We start from the raw sequence: 12176 nt of genomic DNA, 5'->3' as shown, positions 1-12176 counted from the left end.
GTGTGTGTGTGCTTTGTCTAATTCTGATGAAGACCTTTTTTGCCCAAAACTTACCTGTTTTATAGCCTCTTTGTTGTGTCCATCTGTGACTCAACATCTCTGCTATATCGTGAATGGCAATCTATTCTCCCCATAATATTACCATTATCCCATCCTAGATTTTCCACTGTTCAATTATCCTTTCAAGCACATATACTTCCTATACTTGACCAGTTGCTTTTCTTTCTTAAATTATTATCTTTACCTTGCTTGTGGTAGAGGGAAGAACAACAAATTGTCTTACCTGCCTCTCAATCTGACTGCCTCATCCCACTCCTTTTGACCCATAGCAGCTGCCACTCCTCTTGTTCTCTCAACACACTCCATGAGAGGCAGTCGAACAATGCGGTTGCCAGTTATAGAAATTAGTATTCCCTCATTGTCTTCTGATGTTTCCATTAATGCCATAACAGCCTCTGCACCCATACGACACCCCTGTTTGTTTTTTTTTTTTTTATTTAATAAAAAAAGAAAGAAAGTTTCTCACTGTCTTTCACACAGGAATAATTATGTGCACAAGATAAGTTACTAGCTATCCATATCTAAAAATGAAATTAATTATTAAAATAATATATTATACAAATGAGTATGGCATACTTTATGTTAACTTTCAGTGAAAAGTTTACAAAGAAATATCTCAGACAAGTGTCTTATAAAGCACTGTTAACAAGAAGCAGGTTGTGCAAGTCTGCAGGTTATTGTGGCCATTGTCACTGAAGTTAAAACCTTCTAGGTTGTTGAGCCACATCAAATTTCGTCTAAACTATTTGTATTTAGTAGTTTTAGTAAAATCAACCAATGGATTTTGCTAGCTTTTATTCTATCTGTATGTACGTATATAATTTTATAATCTAGTTAAGCAGAATAATGTTCTGTTATAAAGATGTGTTGATACCAATGATAAGATTTTGTACATGATGTAAATATGTAATATTTTATACTGTTCTGTACTTTGACAAGTCCAGTATCATGAATGTGATAATACAGGCGCTAAATAAATAAATAAATTAATTAATTAACATTTTGACTCCTTTACTGGGATCCTCTTTAGGATCTTGTCATGCCCACTGTAGATTGAGCAGTCTACTGTGGACTCCACAAGATCCTGAAGATGATATCAGCAGAGGGATCAAAATGTTGATAGCTTAGAAGAAATATGACATGGCTTAACAACCCAGAAGATTTGAACTTCAAGAAGTAGGTTACTTTTCTAATGAATTCGTTGAGTGTGCCTTCTGCTTATTGACATCTGGTAGTACCCTTTTACATACAATTAGGTGAAGTGGTATGTACATGAAACACTAAGAGTTTTATCTGGCAACTGTAAGATTTACATGGTGCACTGAACATTGTATGTTTGATTTCCCACTAAGAAAAAATGTTAGGGTCATTTCACCCAGAAAAGCTAGAGAAAAATTTCTGCCCATAACCATTTTGAATAGTCTTCCAGTTGACAGAATGAGCAGTCAAGAGAATTATCAAGAATAGGAGTAAAAATATAATATTTCCATTTTCTGACAGCCATGTACTAATCAACCACAATATTATTGTACTTGGCCTTCTGTGGCCTTTAACAAAAACATTTGGTGATTTTACAGTAAAATGCATTGCAATGTGAATGCTTTCAGGACACTTGTGCATGTACTATTAAGTGGTTCAGAATATCCTCATGATAAAATCTCATGATAAGTTGACCAAAGCGCCCTCACTCGCAGGTGCAATAATACTGCGTTCACTAATATATTGGGGTGCACCATTCTTAAATAACATCAGCAGATGTAAAATCAAATGCCAATTTTTATGTTCTCAGGGAAGAAGTTTAATTCTGTAAATACATTCCTCAGAATGACTTTGTGATCATTATTGCTGGTTTTAATGACAGTAACTGAAGTTTAACAGATTTTAAGACTAGTATACAGAGAGTGATTTCATGAAGAAACTATTGACCTCTGCTGCTATGTACAAAATTATGTATGCGTATAACAATCCAGAAATTGGCAGTATCATATATAATATGAACTGCACTGCTATGGAACTAGCAGATATGTTTCAACATCACTGTAATTCATATCAACCATTCTTTACAAATACAAGATTACACAAAAACACAAAATGGAAATTTAATTACATAGAAGTTTTGATTCCTCTACTTGGTGCATGCAGAAGAGAACCCAAGTAATAAAAATGGCTACTGTAACCAGCTGTGAAACCTCCTGACCATAGAAAGAAGAGAGGTAAAATCTTCATCCAGGTCACTTCTCATTACCAGAGAAAGGTGCCATATGAAACTGTAAGTACACCTTCTACCAACAGAAAAGGCTAGTTGGGATCTACATCCCATGCAAAAGTGTTAAGAATAACAGCTCAATCAGTGTCTGAAAGAAAGCAGTACCCACATTTATTTGAAAACAAACTAGCTACTAAACAAGAATCAATTACAACAAGGAAAGCTCCAGAGAGGAACAGTGATTTCTCATTGATGACTGTGAGAGAATCATTTTGCACTCAGTGTGATCGAGAAGCTAGCCACAGCTGCAAGTACACAATCTTCTTGTGACAGAAACTGTACAAATACAGTAAGCAATATGTTCCTGTAACAGAATCCCAGTCTACTTGCTTGTGATGACAAAATGCACCGGAATCAATTGCACTGTTACTAGCCACATTAAAAAATCATTATTTCAATTACATAATTTAATTTAATAACAGAGTTACTGAAAAATTTGCACTTATGTAATTTAACACATTACAATCAGATGAGCTGTACTGTATTAGTGATTATTCAACTTGATAACCTTCCTGTCTTGATAATGTAACCACCAGCATTCAGAAAAATCAGCACAAGCTGTTGTATGTTTTTTGATCTGATAAAAAATCTTTATAGTTAAGATTACAAATTAAAATGTAGTGAAATTAAGTATATTATGTTCCTGAAAGATGAGTACAATGAATGCTACAGGACACAATTAAAGATGGTGATATGAAATGATATTCACAAAAGGACTCATCTTGATGATGAACTCAGATTATTAATTAATGCAGATTCAAGTATGTTCCAAGGAAAAGAAAAAAATAAAGGAACTGCCAGAACAAATTATCTCACAGCTGTGCAAAAACTGTTCACGAATGATCTACAAAGGCTTAGAACACTGATGATGATTTCTTGTGACGAATTTAAAAAAAATGTTATGCAGAGAAAGCCAAACATGTAGCGTTAAATAGCAAACATTGGTTAGAAATCAGATCATCCAGTCAAAAAAACTTATGATTACATTACAACAACAATGGAAATTCTTAGATAGAATAACACATGAAATGAAGGAAAGTAAACTGCTCATCTACAGACGATTGATGTGTGGTGCATAGAAACATGTAACAGAAAACAGAATTTACACTAGTTTTTGAGCTCTTTTTTTTCTCTAGTAGAAGTACATATTCACACACTCAGCCATACAGTTACCCTAATGCACCCCCTCCCCCCCCCCCCCCCCCCCCCCCGGACTGATTTTTTTTTTTTTTTTTTTTTTTTTTTTTTTTTTTTTTTTTTTTTTTTTTTTGGGGGGGGGGGGTAAAGAAGGGCACATGGGGCAAGAGGGTAGCAGCGTAATGTGAGGAAAGTCTTTTGACAGATGATTCAGAAGTTCAACAAAACAAAAGGACTTCAGACAGACAGTAGAGCACATAAGAGATAGAGAAAGGGAGGGAGTCAGAGGAGGGCATAGGTTGAAATGGAGGGGATGAGAGTGGAGGAAGGTGAAGATGAGAAGTGAGATAAGAAGGAAAGAAGGACAGAGAGGAAAGAGAGAAAGGGAGGGGTGGAAGAGGGGTGAGAAAGGGTAAGGAGAGAGGGGTGAGAGAGAGCAAGGAGGTAGGGATGGAGCGAGTGAGAGAGAGAGAGAGAGAGAGAGAGAGAGAGAGAGAGAGAGAGGAAGAGAATGTGGACATGAAGGTTGGGGGGAGGTAACACAAGGCAGTGGGACACTGGTTAGCTGAGGCTTAGGCCAAGGGGATTGCAAGAGCACAATATATGTTGGAGAGACAACTCCCATCTGCTTAGTTCAGAGAAATTAGTGCTGGTAGAGGGTATCCAAATGGCTTGTGTAGTGAAGCAGATGTTGAAATCATTTCTGTTGTCATGTCAGAGGAGGAGATGGCACAAGAGATCTGTTTATGGTTGAGATGGATAGGATACTGACTGTCAAACTCAGGCTCTGGTAAGGTTATTGTTATATTACAACAACTCCAACTTCCCACTGCAGATAGGGCATCCATAGGTAGTGAGATTGGAAGGAAAAGACTTTTTGCCATAAAATGGGTGAAAACTGCCAAAATGGAGGTACTGTTGGTGGTTGCTGCACCTGATATGGATAGACATATTTATGGAGGCATCGGAGAGGTGGAGATCAACATCTAGGAAGTTGGCTTGTTGAGTTGAGAAATACTGGGTAAGACAGACTTGGCAGAAGGTGTTAAGATTATGGAGAAAATGACAAAGGTTGAACTGTCATGAGTTCAGATCATGAAAATGTCATCTACAAGCTGAACCAGACAAAAGTTCCTTATCCTATTTCCCTCCCTCTCTTCTCCCTCTTGCACCCCTCTTTTCTATCTTCCCTCCCCATTCCTCTCCTCATCTACACACTCCTCTGTTCTTCTCATCTCTTGTCCCCCCCTCCTTTCTTTGCCCTTTGCCTCATATGCTCTACTCTCTTCTGAACTCCTTTCACCTTGTTGTACAGCCACTAAGGCATCTGTCGAAAGACCTGCCTCACACTATTTATTTTCATTTTTGCCTAATTACCATTAATATGCATGAGTATAATCTGCATTTCCATAAAAGAGAAAGCTGGCCCTCAGTCTTAAGGAATATAGCACCAGGTCTAATTTTGTGCTTAGTTTCGTGTATGTAATTAATTTACTAATTTATTTTGACCATTCCTACCCATTATCTTTTGCTGCAAATCATTATAGGGTTAAATCAGCAATTGTTTCGAGACTCAGATTCTGTTGTTGACTTATAAATAAATATTAAATCTTTACTGATTATAAACATTTGGTATAAGGATTCCTAAAGTACTTACTTGGGTCTACTCAAAAACATATTAGCAAACCAAGGCTTTAATTAATTCCAAAATAATTACCAGGTTTGTCAAAAGTATTGTTTATATAATTATATCTGTTAATTTCATTGTTTAAACAAATAATTCAGCCTAACCTTTGTGGTAGAAGGAACTGTTAAAAAGAAGGAATTTTTTGATGTATTCAGTTGATTGAATGAGTTATGTTTTAATTATAATTTCTGTAACTTAAACATCAAGCAATGTGTAGTGTCAATGCCTATTATTGTGAGGGTATATAAAGGACCAATTTTTGGTCCCGTCACAGTCAGTCAGTCCAAGGCCAATTTTCAGACGTGAAACATGTATTGGTTAGATTAAGAACAATGCGTCAACTTAACAGTGGAATAAGTGTAACACAAGTAGGCCAGATTTTGGAACAATTAATGACAATGTCTATTTAATTTATTTGAAAAATAGTGTCACACATACTGTATTATTCTGCAAGAACTGTGAACTGTGTGGTTAGGTTTTTACTGCTCATAGATGTTCACCAGCAAACTATTGTAGCAGTTGCTGACGTTGCCTGCAACCTATTAACGAGACTTATCAACATTTACCAATAGTGAACTGGCCATATAATTGTGCAATTTTGAGAGAAGAGGGTTGTGGACAATGAAAGTAAAGAACTGTGAAACACAATTGGGCAACTGTTGGCTACATTATTTACAGTAGTCAGCCAGAATAACAATGCTGAACATCGACACTGAGGACTATCAATGAAGAAATAAAGCAGGCGAGCGCCACACATGGTGCCCTTTCAAGTGTATTGTATTTGGACACAACAAACAAGGACTTGCAAACTTTGAACAGTGAACAGAGCAGTATGAACAGAGTGACCGAATTTAAGGAACATGTGGCATCAGTATTATTGAGAACAATGAACAGTCTAATTGACAGTGAAAATAATTACAGTATTCTAAAAGTCTGATTGTGCATGAACAGGTAATGGAATAGGGAGCATCAACAATGCAGCACAACAACAGAATATCATTGGTTGAGGTTATGGAAGCAGCCATTACAAATTTGGATGCAGCAGCCAATCTGGAATCAAGCTCCTTGGAGTAGCCATTGTGGAGGACAGCTGCAGCAGCCAACCAGGAATCAAGCTCGTCCGGGCAGCCATTATGAAGAGAAGCTGCAGCAGCCAATCAGCATGCCAGCTGGCCTCAACCCACCTGACATAAACAACCAGGTTTTGGATGAGTGGGAGTAACCACAGCAGCAGCAGGAAACAAGTGAATAAAAATAAGGTAATTCATAGCAGAAGCCATTTCATATTTGCTCATACATAGTGAGTGGCCTTAATGAACAAGACAGTTTGATGGGGGAGAATGGACAACAGGGGAGTGGTGTGACTGATAGCAAAGCTGTAGAGATGAAGTTCTTAAATGAACAGAAAGGTTATAAATCAGACATGAATGTAACTTCCGATGATGGGGACAAAAGTCATATTGTAGATGAGATGATAAAAGCATCTTCCACACTGGTGATGTGAGCAAAATGGACGAACACAGTACTGAAGTGGGTGAAATCACATAGGCTAAAAAGGAAGAAACTAGTAGTGAAAGTCAGCAAAGGGAAAAGTTTATGGCAGACAAAATATTGGAAGTGATGTCACGGCAAATTATGAGGAGTTTGAGTAGTATGAGTATGAAAGAAGACATTTGTAGGGTGGAAAATAGTATGAAAAAGACATTAATAGTATGAAAAAAGACACTAGTAGGAAGTAAAATACAACCAATAGCATTAAAACTGACATGGCTAGCTTTAAAGGATGAAGTGAAGAAAGAAATTAAAAAGGAAATTAAGGTAGTCAGCTCTAATCTTTCAGAATAAAATAAGAAAGTTGACGTGGTACTGAAAGACTGTGACGAAAAGATAAAGAAAATAGTACAGAATACTAATGAGTAATTAACTTTAATGAGTAGTAAATGTGTAGAAGAGAGAAAGAAACTCTGTGATGACATAGTGGGAGGGTGGAGGTTTCTGAGAAACAGTGTAAAGATGAAGTCAAAGCAGGCAGGAAATTTTGTGCTTAAAATAGGGCTAAACTTGAGAAGCAAATGGTCAGATTAAAATGATTTAGAAATGGAGGTAGAAACCAAGTATGCAGTAGTGGCAAAGGAAAAACTGGTAAAAGTAAATAAAGATCTAGATTCAAAATTGGCTGAAATGGAGAAAAAGATGGAAGAGTTACAAAATCTAAAGCATAGAGTGTATAGTGTCCCAAACAGTCCTTCATTTGTTAGTTGTAAGAAATTTAATAATTTTGATCCATATAGAGAAGTGCATCCACTGAATTTCATTAGAGAATTTAATGATTTGCATGAAACATGGAATGACAAAGAGAAAATGTCATCTGCGAGAGATTTTTTGAAAGGGGATGCTTATGGAAGGGCAGCTCAGGTAGCTGATAGTTGTACTTAGTGGCATAGCTTCAAGAAAGCATTTTTAGATGAAGTATCCTGCTTCACAGAATCACATTCAAGTTGAAGATGGAATGTTTCTGATTCACTTATAAACTATAGATAGGGTAGGATAAGAGTTTGACTGGCTCAATAAACATGAAAAATGAGACAGACAGCTAGGGTAAGCATTATTGTCACACAATTGAATCCAACACATAATGTTGAACCCCATACTGCCTTATCTAGTTTGAATGGTTTGATCCAGAACTACCATCTTCTCATCCACTTCTGTTCCTCTCATCCATTTCTGTTCCTCCGAAGAGGAGAAGCTGAGAATTGTGAGTGAATTTTGGGGAGGGGAGAGATTTGACTATAGGAACAGTACTGTGAAAGGTTTCTGTCAGTTTTAGATAAGCAAACTGAAATATTTGGACTAAGAGCTAGGTAGTGAATCAATAATTATGGGTGTAGAAACTAGGTTGGCTCAGAAAGTTAGAGAACTGCTTGTACTTGCCCAAAGGGGTGATATTAGTGATTTTTTTAATTATGCTAATAAAGTGGAGAGGGTGAATCCCCCAGTGGGAGACTGTAGAAGGAATTTTGATGATAATAATCAATCAGGGAGAGAGTTTCAGGTAAATAGGGTGAACAGAACTAATACTAGCAGAAATTCAAGGAATAAATGGGCGGAGGAGAGCCAGAATGGGCACGGAAATGGTAGGAGAAATTCAAGGAACAGAAATGGATGAGAAGATGGCAATTCTGGATCAAGCCATTTAAACTAGATAAGGAAGTATGGGGTTCAACATTATGTGGCAATAATGCTTACCCCAGCTGTCTGTCTCATTTCTCGTATTTATTGAGGCAGTCAAACTCTTCTCCTATCCTATCTATGGTTTATAAGTGAATCAGAAACATTCCATCTTCAATGTTCATGTGATTCTGTGCAGCAGGATACTTTAGTATGAGAATATTTTAGAAAGGTTTCTCCGGTGATGTCTGTCTATTATGTTGTGTTAGATGAAAATAAAGTGGTATCATAGTTAAAGAATTTCTGTCAAAAAAAGAGGTAAGGTAAGCAGAAAATGAAAGGTGTCAGCAATGTGGAGGACAAGGTGCAAATTACCTGAAAACTACAATTACCATCTGAAGTAATCAGCTCATATGTGAAATTAGTACAGCATCCAAGGCAATATGCAGTAAAAACCATTTTGAATACTATGTCTTATTGTGATATAATAGAAGTGTCTGTGTTCAGTGCAATCAGTATACAGAGATAACTATCTACCTATAGAAGTGTCATGGTACAGCCTCATTAAGGAAATAAAACTTTGAACATAGGTGCCTAGAGTAATGTGTGTGGAAAGAATAAGCAAGATTTGTATGTATATCGCCCTTTTGGCTAAAATCTCAAGCAATTTAATAGAATACAGTGAAATAATAGTATTTCTAAGTGATAATTTTGTCTGATCAGTAATGAGAGTTATGTTTGCCTTAGCATAAGGGTCTGTTAGTACGGAGTGTTTTTCAGTAGAGTCAATTTTGCATTGGATGAGCAGAGCAGGTGTTTATTTATTAGATAATGAAGCAATAATGAAATAATAAAATAATGAATAATGTTAGGGTCTTAACGGTTAGGGAGCCTGTCTCTGCAGTAGGGATATTTTTTGAGAACACACTCCACTAGCTAACAAGGTGAGAAATGTAAGTAAAATAATGGAGCTGACAGACATGAGTGAGTAATGAAAAAGATAACTGTACATAAACAAATGTGGTGTAACTATCTTGATTATCTATTTTTGAACTAGGCAACATTGGGTACTGTGTATATTGTGCAGTTCATGGTACTGCAGCTGGGAATGAGAGCTTAACAGAAAGAGCAATATTTTAGAGAAGTACAAGTCATACAATGCTAAATTATCGGATCTATAGGTTATCTGAAAACTTCTATCTTTGTTCTGAGAAATTATGAGCATAATCTGGTAATACTGAAAAAAAAAGTAATTTTGCTGATTAACTGATAACTGTGGTGTTACAGTGGTGTGAATATTCTGACAGGTCAACTACTTGGTAACATTTTGTGATTTTGTGAGGATTTAACTATCTGGTTGAATGAGAGTAATATTCAAGAGTAGAGTGGAGAAGTAGGGCAACGATTTGGTATAACTTCCATCCCTTTAATTTGATTTGAGTAGTAATTAAGTTATGTGATGGTGACTCTATTCTTTTTTCATAATGTAGTGATTAGTAAATCTATGCTACTTCACATCTTGAGTTTTTGCTGGAGGTAACGTACATATTTTCAACATAAAGGATAAGTCCATAACTGTTGTGAATTTCAAACCAGAACTTGGCATTTTAGTGATTTTGCAAATGGAAAAGAAATCCAAATCTTTCAAGTTTTACCAGTTTGAGGTAGAGTTATGACTTAAGAGTAATGTTTTGTACTATAATGTGCACTTGAGTTTAAATTTTTACTAGTCCCCCACCTTTTGTACTATAGCCAATTTTAGTGCTAATCACTGTGATGTTATGAGAGCTGTGTAATATATTTGTTTATGAAGTAATGACTATTATTTGCCATTTGTGTCAAATATTTTTTTTCCTTATACTTACTTAGAAGTGAAGTGAGTGTAGTAAAGTAGGGTATTTTGTCTAATTTTTTCATGTACTGTGGTAGAGGAGAATGGCCTCCTTACTAACTGCCACGTGGACCCCTGGATGACTTGGTGAGAAAATGTGTTAATGGTCATTGAAAGAGTAAAAGTGCTTGCAAAAAGTAATAAACATTGAAAAAGTAAAATTTTATGTCTGAAAATGAACTGCAAGGCACAGTGCAATTTAAGTTTTTGCAACCCATGATCATTTATTCTTAGAAGCAAGACAAGACTTGTATAAAGTGATATGTATCTAAGAATGTAATCTTTGTATATCCAAAAAAGGACATCACTTATGATGAAGATGCCCATTTTTATTAAAAATAAAACTTGTGGATATTTTGTGCCATTGTACAATATACTATATGTAAATATTATGTATGGGAATTCTTGTATTACCAGTTCACTATGTAGAAATTTGAAAAACATATGTACTGTAATTTTTGATAAGGAGATTTCCTATGTAATATTCTTTTGTGTAGAATGTTGAATCTACTTTCTGTTGTCACTTGCAGTCATTGAATTGTCCAGTTAGCTATTTGCAATATCTATCTGATCAATCCAATGAGGAGGTAATGTAACGAAGGAAGCTGGGTTCTGTTTACTTCCTGTATTGTTTTGCCATCTGCCTCCTTAAATTCATTTTATTTTCATTTTTGTCTAATTGCCATTAATATGCATGAGTATAATCTGCATTACGATAAAAGAGAAAGTTGGGCCTCAGTCTTAAGAAATATAGCACCAGGTCTAATTTTGTGCTTAGTTTTGTGTATGTAATTAATTTACTAATTTACTTTGACCATTCCTAGTTAATATCTTTTACTGTATATCATTATAGGATGAAATCAGTAATTGTTGCTGTTTTTGACTTATAAATAAATATAAATCCTGTACTAATTATAAACATTTGGAAGAAGGATTCTTAAAGCACTTATTTGGGTCTAGTCAAAAACATATTAGCAGAGCAAGGCCTTAATTAATTCCAAAATAATTACCAGGTTTGTCAAAAGTATTGTTTGTATAACTATATCCATTAATTTCATTATTTAAACAAATAATTTGGCCTAACCTTTGTGGTAGAAGGAACTGTTAAAAAGAAGGAATTTTTCAATGTATTCAGTTAAAAATACTAGGCTGCTGCTGCGTACAATCCCATACAGACATGATAAGCCAGAAAACAACTATATGGTGTACAATCTTAACTGTATTATAATGGACCTGGCATCCCCATGTACAAACGTCACTGTAATCGACTTGAACCAACTTCTACATAGAGAAGGCTACACAAAACATGGGATGCATCTCAATGCAAAAGGAAAACAGAAAGTATGCAAAACTATCGCTACTTCTGCTAGGTGCACATGGAGGGCAAAATTGACACAGGTAGCTACCTCCTCAGTAAACTGCAGACATATGACGACACCAGTTTTGGGACAGGGTGTTCATATGATAAACAGAAGTGACACTGTTATCCAGTCCACTTCTGAGCAGAGAAGAAAGTCACTAGAAACTGTCAGCACACCAACTACACATATAAACAGAAGTGAAACCATTATCCGGTCCATTTCCCAGCAAAGAAGAAAGTCTCCAGGAACTGTCAGCACATCATCTACAAATATAAATGTCATGTTGTCATCTCCAGGTCAAATGGGTCAGTTAAAAGGAAGTTTTCAGTCAGTAAATAAGAACATTCAAAGAGCAGATGATTTAAATGTAAGTGTTCAGCCAGTGAGCGAAAGCAATCAATCTGTAAAAGTGAGAAAAGCAAGTATGCAAGACATGAGTGAAAATAAACAAGCTACTGTACGTGCATCTTCTAGAGTGAGAAAAGTTCCACAGAGGAGCAGTGATTTTTTATGGATGGCACCAGGGAAATCATCTCGTCATCATCTGGATCCAACATGATCAAGAAACTAGCCAGAGATGTAAGTACACAATCAAAAAGTGACAGA

The 12176-nt window shown here is 36.0% G+C and overlaps 1 protein-coding gene across 1 annotated transcript in view; it reads right to left on the bottom strand.

Annotated features, from left to right (window-relative positions):
- Positions 1-12176, bottom strand: part of LOC126434973 (ATP-dependent 6-phosphofructokinase-like) — a 439746-nt gene that overhangs the window by 245096 nt on the left and 182474 nt on the right. Inside the window, exon 7 of the mRNA XM_050090461.1 lies at positions 284-474. Coding sequence (XP_049946418.1) covers positions 284-474 — 191 coding nt within the window. The remainder of the gene's footprint in view (positions 1-283; positions 475-12176) is intronic.

The sequence above is a fragment of the Schistocerca serialis genome, chromosome 1, assembly GCF_023864345.2.
Source record: "Schistocerca serialis cubense isolate TAMUIC-IGC-003099 chromosome 1, iqSchSeri2.2, whole genome shotgun sequence".
Classification (NCBI taxonomy): domain Eukaryota; kingdom Metazoa; phylum Arthropoda; class Insecta; order Orthoptera; family Acrididae; genus Schistocerca; species Schistocerca serialis.
Note: the sequence above shows the minus strand (reverse complement) of the source record. Positions and strands in the feature narration are given on the sequence as shown.